Raw genomic sequence first — 14,674 nt, 5'->3', positions numbered from 1 at the left:
GGCAAAAAACCCCAAACCAAAATAATAAAAAAAAAGTTACTAAATTGTTTTGAATTTAGAAAGCTAGATTTAAGGATTATATAATATTCACAGCATAACACTATTCTCAGTAGGATATGCTGAATGGAGCTGGTGATACACAACATGCAAGGCACATATAATCATCAAAGAACCTGAAAGACTGCACTTCTGCTTTTATACAGATATTCTATACATTTGCAGCATTACAAGTTAAACAAACAATATTCCAGAAAAGAAGCCTTAAAATATTATGAATCTCTTTGAACCTGAAAATGCCTGCAGAAACACATGTTCATATTCCCTTTATTAGCTAGAAGTAGGCAGAGAATGAGCACAGGAAGAGAGGAATCCTTAGGGACATACAATACTTTCTGTGCTCAGCCTAATTAGGAGATGAAGTAATGAATCAAAATACGCAATATTGACACTGACATTTAAATTAATTGTTCTTGCAAAAACTGAATACTAAAGAAGTGATTTTCTGGCCACGCTCATCTTTCAGCAGGCAAGAGCCCTGCCTTCTGGGCTCTCTGTTGCCTGGGCTCAGGAGGCCCCGACCTCTCTGTTCGGACTCAGGCGCAGTCTTAACAGGATGCGTGCCTACTTGCTCCTGTGGCGTAGCTGCCCCACTTCTTCCCAGTCTGAACAAAGCAATCATTGAAAACATTAAAAATTACTTCTAGTTTCACAGGAGGCATAGGCTACTGGGAAGCTATTATTTAAAATGAAGCTACATATTTTCTGAGACACTCTGCGCATGAGGGTTTCACTTAAGCTGTGAATTTTCATGGGAGTTAACAGAGTTTCACCAGCAGAGTGATCTGGGAGATGCACATCACCTACCTTGCCCTTATATTCCTTCTCACAAGGACAGAAAACATGATATCAGCTCACCTACTTCTTCACTTTCTTATAATCATGATAAAACTAATCTCCACAGGAAATAGCAGCTCATCAACTCATACACAGTGAAAAACTGTACGATAGGGAATACATATATGAAAAATAAGTCTAAAGGCCATTAAAACTGCAGAAGTCAGCATAGGAACCGGTTTGGATGTGCTGGATGTTAGAGTTTCTAATTACACTACTGCACACTTTTCCAGCAAAACTGATCTCTTAACTGAGGCAGAGCAAAAGTGGTATTTAAGGATGAATCTGAGTTTTCAAGTCTGACCACCAGCCTGAGGGCTGGGCATGACCTTCAGGAACAAACCGTCAGTTGTGACTTGCTCTCAGCTTCTTTTTTGCTGAAGGCTGCCCTTGTTTGAGCAGGAAGCAGTGTGTGGGCCAAGTGAATTATTCTCAGCCCACAGGCTGCTCCATGCCCCTTTCAATCCCAAAGACCCCTCACATAAAGAGAGCTGTATTTGGGTATTACTTGTTCTTATTCAGAAACGGGAGGGAGCAGTTGCTACATGTTGGGTGCAGGTTTGTTCATATACAGTAGCTCATGTATTCAAGGCAACCTGACGTGTACACCAGTAGGCTGGTCAACACAAGAGGTGCAGCCTGCCCACGCAGCAGGGTGGCAGTATTGTAGGATCCTCAAGCAGCTCTGCAAAATTATATTAATGCTGTCATGTAGCATCATGTGTATATGTCAGCACATGCAAAAACCTGGCAATAGTAAACATAGGGCAAATTAAAATATCCTCAAGTCTTTGTGTTGCCATCACATCTATATACTCATAGTAACTATATTACTTATGTTTCAAATCATGGAAAGTACTAATATTACTTCAGTTTCAGTCTGACTTGGGTCAATACCTAACAATAGGTTCAGCACACTAAGACAATAGGAACCGGACTGAGTTCAATGCAGTTCAGGTGATGCCACAGCAGCAGATGGGGTCTTCCATTACTTTGTATCTGGACAAGCTAATGTCAGAATTAGGAATTATCTGATTAATTTTACCTTCTAATTTACTCTGCTACACTCAATTGCCAAAAAAATATTTTATCTGACCCAAAATTATTGCAAGATGATTTACCTGTTAAAGCTTCTTTGCTAACTGTTTTTATTTGTATAAAGATTTCTTCTTTCATGGCAGCCCAGTTCTCCAGATTACTGGAGATGACTTCTTTAATACTGTCTAGTTCACTTCTAATAAAAGGAAACAGTGAAACTGCCTTGTTCAGAGTCGAGCAATGGTGTTCCAATGTATTTCTGCAAGACAGAAAAATAATACCACACATTTTTAAAATGACAAAATACTATTAGTAAACTTGGGAACTAAGGTAAACTTGACAATTACTTTTATGTTATGTGATAATTTATACTATATTGGTTTCCAACAATTTGTTGTATATTGAATATATTTATAATAAGTTTCTCTCTTGTAAATATTAATTTAGAACTTATATGTATAAATGAAGACAACTGTACAGACAATTGTACAACCACCTTTTATTAAGAAATTGGAGTAATCATGTTTAAATAACTCTATGTCAAGTTTATGTTGACTCTTTATAAACGATGTATATAGGAAATACAGTATTTCCAATGCATTGCAAGCAAGTGGTGCACACTTGCTTTTAAGTGTTTATATTTTTAAATTTGTGAAGAACTTATCCTGTTGCTAATAACATCAGCAATCAGCAGTGGTATTTTCTGGTTACATTTGCTAACATTACAGCATCTCACTATATTCTGGAAAAGTAAAAAATACTAGGAAGTTTATAAACACTCCTCTCACTCACAGTATTCTCCCTGCCTGTGCCTGCATCTCCCCTGAAACCTCTTGACTGATTATAAGTGTTCACAGGAAGCACAACGTCAGCATTTCTTTTTGCGTTCTTACCTGAGCGCTTGTGATTGTTTATAGGCAGCTTCCTTTTCCTCTTGGAAATATCTCAAATCTTCTTTCACATTTTTTAAATCATCTTGCTTGTTTTTAAGCTCCACTGTGAGGGTTCTTATTCTATAGATTTTACGAAAATAATCAGAAAGTATTATTTGCACTATTAAGCAACCTCTAACTTAAGTTTCAGCTTTAAATTAAAAATACGCTAAAAGTCTTGAAAGATCACAATCACATATTTCAGACTGAGGTATCAGATATCCAAATAGAGAGAATTTAATCTTCTGGCCACTGTACGAGCCACATGAGCAACTCTTTCAAAATAATATTCATAATATTTGTAAAATAATGTGGAAATGTATATGTCCAATATCAGCTCACATGCAACATGATATAAATACCTTAAGAATCCAGTGTTCATTCACAGATGCAACACTGAACTCGTTCATCCTCCAAAAAAACATAGCCCATTATGAAAATCCCAGTTTAAAGTTCAGCTTTGGTGTACCCAGCTTAGGGGCTGTGATACCTAAAATGTAGGTACCTCATCCCAGCAGGGTGATGAAAGCAAGGTACCACAACGAGCTGCACAGGTGCTACACACAACTGCAGGGATGTGTAGGGAAGAGTAATGGAGAGCTCATTTAAGCTGAAGAGGAAATTCCTTCAAGTCAACCAACAGCAAATACTAAATATTTGGTTGCAGTTACCATAATTGTTTTCCATTCAGATTGTTGCTCTGTTTCTTACTTTCAGACATTTGCAAAAGATGGATCCCAATTAGTCACTCTTGTTTCCCTTCATCCTCAGTTTCACATTCATCATCATGGAACCGTACTTCTGCATTGCTGAATTAGTTAATGGTGCTCCACAAATGCTAATAAAAAATACACATGTAAAATACATTCCTGTACCTTATTTTTACACCAACTGGAATTTAGGCCTCTGCTGCTTGACAATGGCATTTTAAAGAGCTAAAGAGAAATTTCTCACACAAAATGCTTCCACCAGATGTTACTTCTATGTATTCAGGCAATGACATTAGCATAAAAAAGATAAAAAATGTCAAATTAGAATTTTCCTACATTTTTCTTCAGGAAGATTTATGGAGAGGGGAGGAAGCTCTGGAGTACAGCTAGGTTTCCATGTTCCCGCAACATACCAGAGAAAACAGATTTATTTTCTGTACTTCCCCCCTTCCTTTCAGAAAAAAACAAAACAAAACACAACAAATCAAAACCCAAACAGATTTCAGGCCTAGAACACTGTTGATCACAAGATTGGGTGGTAAGGACGTGATAAATCCTGGCTGGGTGTCTGGATCATGCCAGAGCACCAGCTCTCCTCTGTTCCCCTCTCTCTCCTAATGCCCCTCAGGACACCTGCAAGCAACTGTCTTACAGAATAGGATGGAAGGAGACAATGTCACAACACCTTATATATATTTCATATTTGAAAAATCATGGCAGTCAGGTGAAGTTCCCGACGACTGGAAAAAGGGAAATATAACCCCCATTTTCAAGAAGGGGAAAATGGATGACCCGGGGAATTACAGACCAGTCAGTCTCACCTCTGTGCCTGGCAAAATCTGGGAGCAGATTCTCCTGGAAGGCATGCTAGGGCACATGAAAAACAACAAGGTGCTTGGTGACAGCCAGCATGGCTTCAGTAAGAGGAAATCCTGCCTGACCAATTTGGTGGCCTTGTATGATGGGGCTACAAAAATGATGGACAGGGGCAGAGCAGTTGATGTCATCTACCTGGACTTCTGCAAAGCATTCGACACTGTCCCACATGACATCCTTGTCTCTAAATTGGAGTGTCATCAATTTGATAGGTGGACCCCTCGGTGGATAAAGAACTGGCTGGATGGCCGCACTCAAAGAGTTGTGGTCAATGGTTCAATGTCCAGCTGCAGACCAGTAACGAGTGGTGTCCCTCAGGGATCAGTGTTGGTACCAGTCTTGTTTAACATCTTTGTCGCTGACATGGACAGGGGGATTGAGTGCTCCCTCAGCAAGTTTGCCAATGACACCAAGCTGTGTGGTTCGGTTGATACACTGGAGGGAAAGAATGCCATCTGGAGGGACCTTGACACGCTTCTGAGGTGGGCTGATGCCAACCACATGAAGTTTAACCAGGACAAGTGCAAGGTCCTACACCTGGGTCAGAGCAATCCCAGGCACAGCTACAGGTTGGGCAAAAAGGAAATTCAGTGCAGCCCTGCGGAGAAGGACTTGGGGGTGTTGGTCAATGAGAAAATGAACACGAGCCGGCTTCAGTGTGTGCTTGCAGCCCAGGAAGCCAACCGTATTCTGGCCTGCATCAAAAGAAGCATGACCAGCAGGTCAAAAGAGGTGATCCTGCCCCTCTACTCTGCTCTTGTGAGACCTCACTTGGAGTATTGTGTGCAGTTCTGGTGTCCTCAACATAAAAAGGACATGGAACTGTTGGAACAAGTCCAGAGGAGGTCCACAAGAATGATCAGGGGACTGGAGCACCTCCCGTATGAAGACAGGCTGAGAAAGTTGGGGCTGTTCAGCCTGGAGAAGAGAAGGCTGCGTGGAGACCTCATGGCAGCTTTCCAGTATCTGAAGGGGGCCTACAGGGATGCTGGGGAGGGACTATTCATTAGGGACTGTAGTGACAGGACATGGGGTAATGGGTTGAAACTTAAACAGCAGAAGTTTAGATTGGATATAAGAAGAAATTCTTTACTGTGAGGGTGGTGAGGTGCTGGAATGGGTTGCCCAGGGAGGTTGTGAATGCTCCATCCCTGGCGGTGTTCAAGGCCAGGTTGGATGAAGCTTTGGGTGATACGGCTTAGTGTGTGGTGTCCCTGCCCATGGCAGGGGGGTTGGAACTAGATGATCTTAAGGTCCTTTCCAACCCTGACTATTCTATGATTCTATATAAGTATTTGCCTCAAATAGATTGAAAAGGTTTTTCATGCTTCCTCCTCCTTGGTCTTTCAGTGTGCTTTATCACAACAGCACATAATGCTTTTTTCAGTTATAGTGCAGGTGACAAATTTTAGCATTCTACTTCAAATCTGACACAAAAAAAAGATCCTATATTTGGGACCAGGGAAGAAAATTTTACTGTTACCAGGACTCACAAACACAGTGTACCCTCCTCCTATTAAAAGTGCAAATTAAAAGTTTGTCACTTCAATTACAGTTATTTCAATGAGATTACGACATTTCAGAAGTAGAGTATCTGTTATGGGGGAAAAGTGATCAGAAACAGATCAGATATATGCTCATGGTTATGTACAAGAATAGTCAACTCAAGATGGACAATAAGTATAAAGTGGAGAAAAACCATTCTTTCATCACAGCTTGTTTCATAGCCAACAGACAGCCCCTGTCCCAGCCATGCACCAGCATCTCACAGCCAAGGAGAACGGACACTGCCTAATGCAGGGGTTGCACTCTGTCTCCACAGCACTTCCCTCCCAGAGAAAGGGGGAACGAAACCAGAAGCCTCATCTGATGAGGCTGACTTGGTGGGGCTTTCCCCATTTATGGGATTCTCCACTCTCACAGCCTCGCTCTTGCAGTTGGCAGCCAGACTGCCTGCTCCCAAGCCAGTTGGGCCTGTTCCCACACCACCTGTAGTGGAGGCTGCAGTCAGTTGGGCATGATTCCTGCCATCACCTGGAAGCACGCAGAGATGCAGCCAGCTCGAGGTAAGTGTTCGGCATATTAACATCTGAACAATCTTCTCATTTTAATTGCTTCAAGTTTCATGTATGTATTTTGACAAAAATAGCCCCATGATAAGGCACAGGAGAACCAACCAGTATCTCTTACCACCATCACCTATCCACAGGAGAGAAGGACAGCAGTCCTAGGAAGCATGGGGAGCTTTCCATCCCTGCACAGCTGTGCACTCGCTGGCCTCCTGCATGCTCAGGATATGACCCACCTTTGTGCTGGACTCTAAGCCACGGCAACCACAGCTGCCCATGTCAAAGGAGCAGAAGACTGACCTGCAAGTTTTTCTTTGCCTCTAAAATTTACCTTTTGAACTTTTTCATTACAGCAGTGGTTCAGACCTGTTTGTTTTTTTTTTTCAAACACAGTTATTATAGTGTAAATAAATACATTTTAAACAGTGCTTTTCAACAACTTGGCACTTATTCCCACAGTTGTAATGAAATGAATGCAACCGTATAGGAGTAACAGACAGTTGAATCCAATTCCCTTCCTTTGTTACATGCACAAAAAGAATACCACATAGCACATCACTACCACTTTACAGCACAACCTTTTTTTATTAGCTGTAGATAACCACTCTAATACAGTCTGCTGTCCCCCAAAGTACTACAATGATATTTAACAAGTAAATAAACATTTAAATCAGCAAATATTTAACAAAACCAAAGTATGGCAAAAGGATTACATCAGCCTTTGCTTCAATTTTAAAAAGCAAAAGAAAATATGAATTATTTCTAGAAAAAAAAAAGGCAGGCCATAATGTTAATGTGCATTAGTTGCTGTTCTCAGACCATCTGTAACATACCTACACCAAAATGCAAATTTAAAAAATTAATAGTCCTGATAAAGAAACCTGGATCTGTCTAGCTCTGCCAAAACCAAAACTGAACATCTGATGGTTAAAAAGCAAGTTGCTGGGGCTCAACTGACATTATGGGGGAAAAAAAATTAAGAAGAAATTTCTGGCATTACCTTTTTTGGAAACTTTACCTCTGACTACCTGTAAATTTATTGGAGGTGGGAGGCAGGAGGGGAGAGAATAAAACCTGTTTGATTGCATTTAAGAGGAGAAACAGATTGGTGTCACTGACTACCAAGAAAATGTCCATTTCCTTTACAGTTATATAAATTAAAATATATTTTCGCAGATGCTATATTCTGCTAACTATACCTTGAGGGAAAAAAGCAGCAATTTATCATTAAACAATAACAAATCAAAACTGGGATCCATGAAAAACTGGATGCTCATTTTCTATTCTTACTCATTCCAGAATGGGCTGTATTTGAAGATCTTTTGGTTTTAAACAGACACTTGCAAATAAGTACACAGAGATTTTCTTCCTCTTTCTATTCCAGAGAACTGATATAATGAGGTTAGCTTGGAACTATAGCCTCAAAGAGCAAACAGACCTTATCAGTATGTTCTGGTGACTTGCACACAAAGGAACAGGAGAAGGTGGAGAAGGCAAGACGGTTGCACTTAGCCTACTATCATCACCATAAGAAGGCAGATAAAACAAACATTATTTTGGTGATATTTATCCGAGAAAGAACAAAGTTCAATGGGTCATTAAATGCTGACATTGAGAAAATCATCAGAACATAACTAATCTCATCCACTGTCCTACAATTCACATGAACTGTGAAGATTAACATCCTATCTTTGCAGCCTGCATACTTTCCCAGTGAATACAGGAAGAAGCCTGCCCAGAGTGGGTCTTGAATTATAACATACTAACTACTAGTGCTGACAACAAAAAGAATAGCATGAGAAAATAAAAAGTAGTTGCCAGCAAACAAACATACTAATTGTCCTAAAAGTAATGACAAGAGCAATCACCATATTTGTTTGAATTTAAGACTCATAGACTCATATAAGACATTGCATTTCACAGGAGTTTAGATCAGAAGAAAGAATCTTTGCAGACAGTCCTTTGAGTCCCAGCAGGGCCCACTTTAAGCCTGGATGAGGGAATGCATCCTGAGTTGCCTGGAGCTGGCAGGGTCAGTAAGCACAGTGAAGGCTGGAAAATACCGTCAATGATAAAGGTTTCACTATGGTATTTTCAGCTCCATGAAACTCTAGAACCAGCTCATATCAAGGAGTTGCTCATTTTCATTTCAGCATGTTGCATTCTGTCCAATAGGCAAGTCAGTGTGCATCCCTACAAAGAAGCTGAGCATTCATACATTTGGCATGGAATATGTGTAAAAAGCATAGTCTGAAACTCATTGCACATAATATCATCCACAAACTTCTTAATAATTGTCTTTTTTGTATTCTCATTCAGCATAGACTGCTCAAGTTAAGACAAGATTATTTAATAGTTTTCATTTGCCACGATAGAATCATTCGCTTCTTTGATTGCAGGGTAGCATATGGCCCAATCTGACAGCAAATTAAAGTTATCTCCAACAACCAACCAAGAGGCTCTTTGTGAAGGTCTCTATGAGTCTCATATAAATTGACAGTCTTTTCAAATCATGCATTAATTGTTATCTATCTTTATTATCTTGGCAGAAATAAAAGATGTATTATGAAGACATCCCAGATAAATTTTGCTCCAGCAAAGGTAAATCTCTGGAACAGGTATGAAAAACAATGATAGAAAGATGACTGTCTTGTCACAAGCACTTCAGAATTTATCTTTGAAGGAAACCAAGACTTCATTTCCCAGAGCCACCAATCCAGCTTCCAGTTAATTTACAGTAACTACAGTTTGTGTAATCTGTCATAGCAGTAATAGTACTGTCAGAGCAGCAAAACTCCGCAATAACTTCTCAGAAGTCAGTGGAGTTGCACTGATTCAGTTTAAAAAAAAAAATACTGTTATGAGTAATTTGATAATTCCTTACATATAAATGGTGCCAAGGCAACTTAATGGGTGAGTTTTTACAACAGTACTACAAACCTGCAAATCAAATAGAAGTTATCCAAGGTTTATGTTTGAGTATACTTCCTGAGCAGAAATTTTCTTGGTTTCTATACTTCGCAGGTACAGTACAGACCAAGTAGAGACCGAACAATTACATGAAGACAATATATTGTGTTTCCCTAACATAATAAAAGTAAATTTCATTTTCTGTGTTTGGATTTTTTTCAAACTAGACAAGTGTCTTGCAGATGAAGCCAACTGTTACTACATCTCTGAATGCTAATGTAAACCTAATTTTTCCTCTTAATTCTAAACCACTCATGATCTGATTAAGCCCATCTTTTCATTACTTCTTCATTGCCAAACATGAAATCTCTTTTTTCATATCATTCCTCTGACGAGGGACTCCCTGACCTCCAAATCCACAGAGCCCAGTGACCTAGAGCAGCAAGTGACCTTTATCCCTCCTATACTCACCTCATTCACTTACTAGAGAATCCTTCAGAATACAGTCATGGCCAAAAAAGCATATCCCAGATTTTATTCTGGATAGCCACCTTCCCATTTTGTAGTCTTAAAAGCAGAGTCAAGTACAAAACGCAGTCAAAAACAGAAGAGAAAATTGGTTTCTTGGTATGAAAGGATTAGCCTGAGTTCACCCTCTGGCCCTATCCACGTTTCACTGCTATGTGGCCACACAGTGCTCCAGAATATAAAACCTTGTCCTGTATGCACGTGAACAAAATATATCAACCTTCTTCAATAAATAACCACAAAGCTTTCAAAATTCAAGATAATAAAGCAGAACCCCTGTGGATTTCAGTCAGAAATTTTGGCTAAGTCTGGACTTGAACAAGATTGTTTAAGTATTTGTAGCTATTCCCAAAATCATTTTACAGATCAAGCTTGCAAATCTCACATTAAATTATAAAGTGGAAGTAAGCAGAGGCATGAAAAATTATTTTATTCTTGGTTTTAGCCAGTGGTCACAAAACGGATAGTAACTTACTATACCCAAGCAATTGAAAGTTTTAACTTGATCATATAGTGTGAACAAGTAAATGACCACCCAATAAAGAAAAAAAAAACACCAAAACCCAAAGAAATGTGCATCACACCATTTTTCTTACCTCTACCATGCAATAGATGGTACTAAACACAAATACAGTTCTCTGACAATTTATTAATACCATAACCAAGTTACAATAAAATAGTATCTAAACATTACTTTAATATCTTACATGCATCTGTGCTGTCCACAGGGAGTTAAGTTATACAACAACCCGTTGATCTCTTCCCCTAGCAAACAAGTAAATATGTCCTTTGCCATTGTACGTGATGTTGTGCAGGGATTCCATGTTGGAACCACTACAAGGGTGTAACAGAGGAACTACTCCCTGTAACTGCAGATGGTTTTGAGCGCTGAAACTGGAAAACCTCAAGAACTGTAACATATAAACTGTTCATACAACAAGCAGAGAAAGAACTGAAAATACATGCCTAATACAGAAGCCTGCACTGAGGGAGATGAACTACTTTTACTTTCCTGAGAAAAGTTAGCCATTCACAGAGGCACGCATAGACTCAAACTGGAGCTGTCGTGCCAGTAAACACCTCTCAAGGCCATTACTGAATTATATGGTACCATTCTCAGGTGCCAAAAACCATGGTAACTTTTCAAAACATAATTTCAAAATTTAATTTTACCTATTAAATATTAAAATATTTTAAATTAAATATACCTGAAAATTATCACAGAAAAAAACCTGCAGATTTCATGTTGCCTTTTGCATTTTTCACTGACTGCTGTTTCAACCGCTTCCAGATAAGGAATTTCATTTCACCGGAAGAAAGCTCATTTTATCAGGAGTTTGGGAGAAGGTTGAGCATTAACTGCAGAGTTTTGCACCTTATGATTCACTCTTCTGAACTGTCTCTGTGAATAAATTTCTCCTGCTTATTAATAATTCATCTTGGCACTCAATAATGTTAATAGAAAAAAACTTGTCAAAACTAGAACCACCACAGTTTTAATACATCAAGATGGGGCTTGAGCTATTGCTCATCAGTAGCAGAAAGCATGCATCCTGTTGGGAAGACCCTGGCTAAAACATACTTTGCATAAGAACCTCACAGCAAGAGATTATTTCCCAAAGGCAGTGTGCTGATTTAATTTCTGAGCCTGTGACAAGACCTGTCAGTGAATTTTTTTTTTTTTTTTAGGCAGAGAAGTGCACTGATGTACAGACAGTGAGCACAGTACCTGAGTCCCACAGGCCCTGTTAGGACTTTTGCAGGCTCTAGGCACAAGCCTAAGCCATACCCAATTCATTATGATGACACCAGCAGGGCAAAATGCACTTATCAGTTTGCAATTATTAAAAAGAACATATTAAAACACTCTGGCGTTATACAAAATTCTCCTTTTTCCTGGTTAATAAATACACCCTAAAATATATCATGTATCTACATAGAGATATACTGTTATTTACAAAATATTCAATAAGGAAGCTGAAGGTGCTATTTCTTTGTAAACTTCATATCCTCTCTTCACACACGAGAGGCACTTCCAAGTACAAACCTCTTGTGTGCTTCTAAACGTTGTAACTTGAGCTACCTAAAGGTAGAATTCAGTACATATAGAGCTAGCAAAATTCCAGCACCTTCAGTCTCCCCACAATGAGGAACCACTGAATTATTTCTTTTTGATAGGAAATGATGAGTGTGAAACCCAGGGACTCACTGAATCCCATGCTGGTAACTCTTGTATTTACTGGTCTCTTCCAAGCAGTCATTGAAGGAGCACACGTCCAAGACTCGCAAATATTTGTAGCATGATGAAGAACACTCATTTACTACTTTATGGAATGATTTCTTCTTATGTATTAGATGATGCACCAGTATAATTCTGAAAATACATTACAGGGCTGCAGTGGTTATAACGTTTTGCTCATTAGTCATTTAAGGAACCTGAATGTGCACAAGTCCATGGGACCTGATGAAATCCAACTGAAATCCATCTGTGTGTCCTGAGGGAACCAGCGACTGAAGTTGCTAAGCCACTATCCATCATACTGGAAATATCATGACAGTCAGGTGAAGCTCCCAGTGACTGGAAAAAGGGATATATAACTCCCATTTTCAAGAAGGGGAAAATGGAAGACCTGGGGCAGTCAGTCTCTGTGCCTGGCAGGGTCAAGGAGTGGATTCTCCTGGAAATTATGTGAGGGCATAACAAGGTGGTGGGCAACAGCCAACATGGCTTCGCTAAGGGCAAATCATGCCTGACCAGTCTGGTGGCCTTCTACAACATGGCTACAAAACTTATGTACAGGGGCAGAGCAGTTACTGTCACACATGTGACACAGTTAACACTGTCACACATGACATTGTCTCTAAACCGGAGAGACATAAATTTGATGCACGGATCACCTGGCAGATAATTGGCTAGAATGCCACACAGGAGACCTTATAGCAGCCTTCCAGTATCTGAAGGAAGCCTACAAGGATACCAGAGAAGGATTCTTTATCAGGGATTGTAGGCAACAGGACAAGGGGTAATGGGTTTAAACTTAAACAGGAGAAGTTCAGGTTAGATATAAGGAAGAAGTTCTTCACTGTGAGGGTGCTGAGGCACTGGAATGGGTTGCCCAAAGAAGTAGTAAATGCTCCATCCCTGACAGTGTTCAAGACCAGGTTGGATGAAGCCTTGGGTGACATGGTTTAGGGTGAGGCTTCCCTGCCCATAGCAGGGAGGTTGGAATTAGATAATCTTAAGGTCTTTTCCAAACCTAACCATTCTATAATTTTATACTTTTTAAAAGTCAAAATATGCACAATCTCCCAAGATACCCACATATGATGATATATAATACAAATAACTGATTGTATGCTCTAAACCACATTTAGAAAAAGAGAGGTCACTTCTTTATCTCTTTATTTCATCCAGATTTGGCTCACAGAGATTTTTTACACCAAGTAAACTCCACTTTACCACTACATGTTCAACAGAAACAGGCATACTTAAAAAGAAAAAAAAATCTATTGAGCGCGCCCTCAGCAAGTTTGATGATGACACCAAGCTGAGTGGTTCCGTTGATACACTGGAGGGAAAGAATGCCATCTGGAGGGACCTTGACACGCTTCTGAGGTGGGCTGATGCCAACCACATGAAGTTTAACCAGGACAAGTGCAAGGTCCTACACCTGGGTCAGAGCAATCCCAGGCACAGCTACAGGTTGGGCAAAAAGGAAATTCAGTGTAGCCCTGCGGAGAAGGACTTGGGGGTGTTGGTCAATGAGAAAATGAACATGAGCCAGCAGTGTGCACTCACAGCCCAGAAAGCCAACCGTATTCTGGCCTGCATCAAAAGAAGCATGACCAGCAGGTCAAAAGAGGTGATCCTGCCCCTCTACTCTGCTCTTGTGAGACCTCACTTGGAGTATTGTGTGCAGTTCTGGTGTCCTCAACATAAAAAGGACATGGAACTGTTGGAACAAGTCCAGAGGAGGTCCACAAGAATGATCAGGGGACTGGAGCACCTCCCGTATGAAGACAGGCTGAGAAAGTTGGGGCTGTTCAGCCTGGAGAAGAGAAGGCTGCGTGGAGACCTCATGGCAGCTTTCCAGTATCTGAAGGGGGCCTACAGGGATGCTGGGGAGGGACTATTCATTAGGGACTGTAGTGACAGGACAAGGGGTAATGGGTTGAAACTTAAACAGCAGAGGTTTAGATTGGATATAAGAAGAAATTCTTTACTGTGAGGGTGGTGAGGTACTGCAATGGGTTGCCCAGGGAGGTTGTGAATGCTCCATCCCTGGTGGTGTTCAAGGCCAGGCTGGATGAAGCCTTCGGTGACATGGTTTAGTGTGAGGTGTCCCTGCCCATGGCAGGGGGGTTGGAACTAGATGATCTTAAGGTCCTTTCCAACACTAACTATTCTGTGATTCTATGATTAAAAGTGACCTTTTTGCCTTGTGTTCTTTCCCTTCAAAACCTATTTTTAAAATGGTGATGCAGTTCTTAAAGCATGCACCACTCCCCATTTCCAGCATTTTCAGTCTCCTAGGACAAGAAACTGCACGTCATTTCCACCATGCTTCTGTGTAGGCTGGTAGCTAACGGTAGAGCCCTGTGTTGTTAACTCTGCCCAGTCACTTCAGTGTTTTATTACAAGCTCAGACTTTACCAAGTGAGGCAGTTGCTGATGCTTTCCTATGTGATCATGTTGTAAATAGGAAGATTTATTTTG

General features: G+C 40.3%; 1 protein-coding gene across 1 annotated transcript in view; it reads right to left on the bottom strand.

Annotated features, from left to right (window-relative positions):
- Positions 1-14,674, bottom strand: part of LEKR1 (leucine, glutamate and lysine rich 1) — a 69,092-nt gene that overhangs the window by 36,475 nt on the left and 17,943 nt on the right. Inside the window, exons 5-6 of the mRNA XM_034063783.1 lie at positions 2,826-2,945; positions 2,016-2,128 (exon numbers count right to left, since the gene is read on the bottom strand). Of these exons, the coding sequence (XP_033919674.1) occupies positions 2,016-2,128; positions 2,826-2,945 (233 nt within the window). The remainder of the gene's footprint in view (positions 1-2,015; positions 2,129-2,825; positions 2,946-14,674) is intronic.

The sequence above is a fragment of the Melopsittacus undulatus genome, chromosome 6 (assembly GCF_012275295.1).
Source record: "Melopsittacus undulatus isolate bMelUnd1 chromosome 6, bMelUnd1.mat.Z, whole genome shotgun sequence".
In the NCBI taxonomy this organism is placed as follows: Eukaryota; Metazoa; Chordata; class Aves; order Psittaciformes; family Psittaculidae; genus Melopsittacus; species Melopsittacus undulatus.
This window is presented reverse-complemented; position numbering and strand designations above follow the sequence as displayed.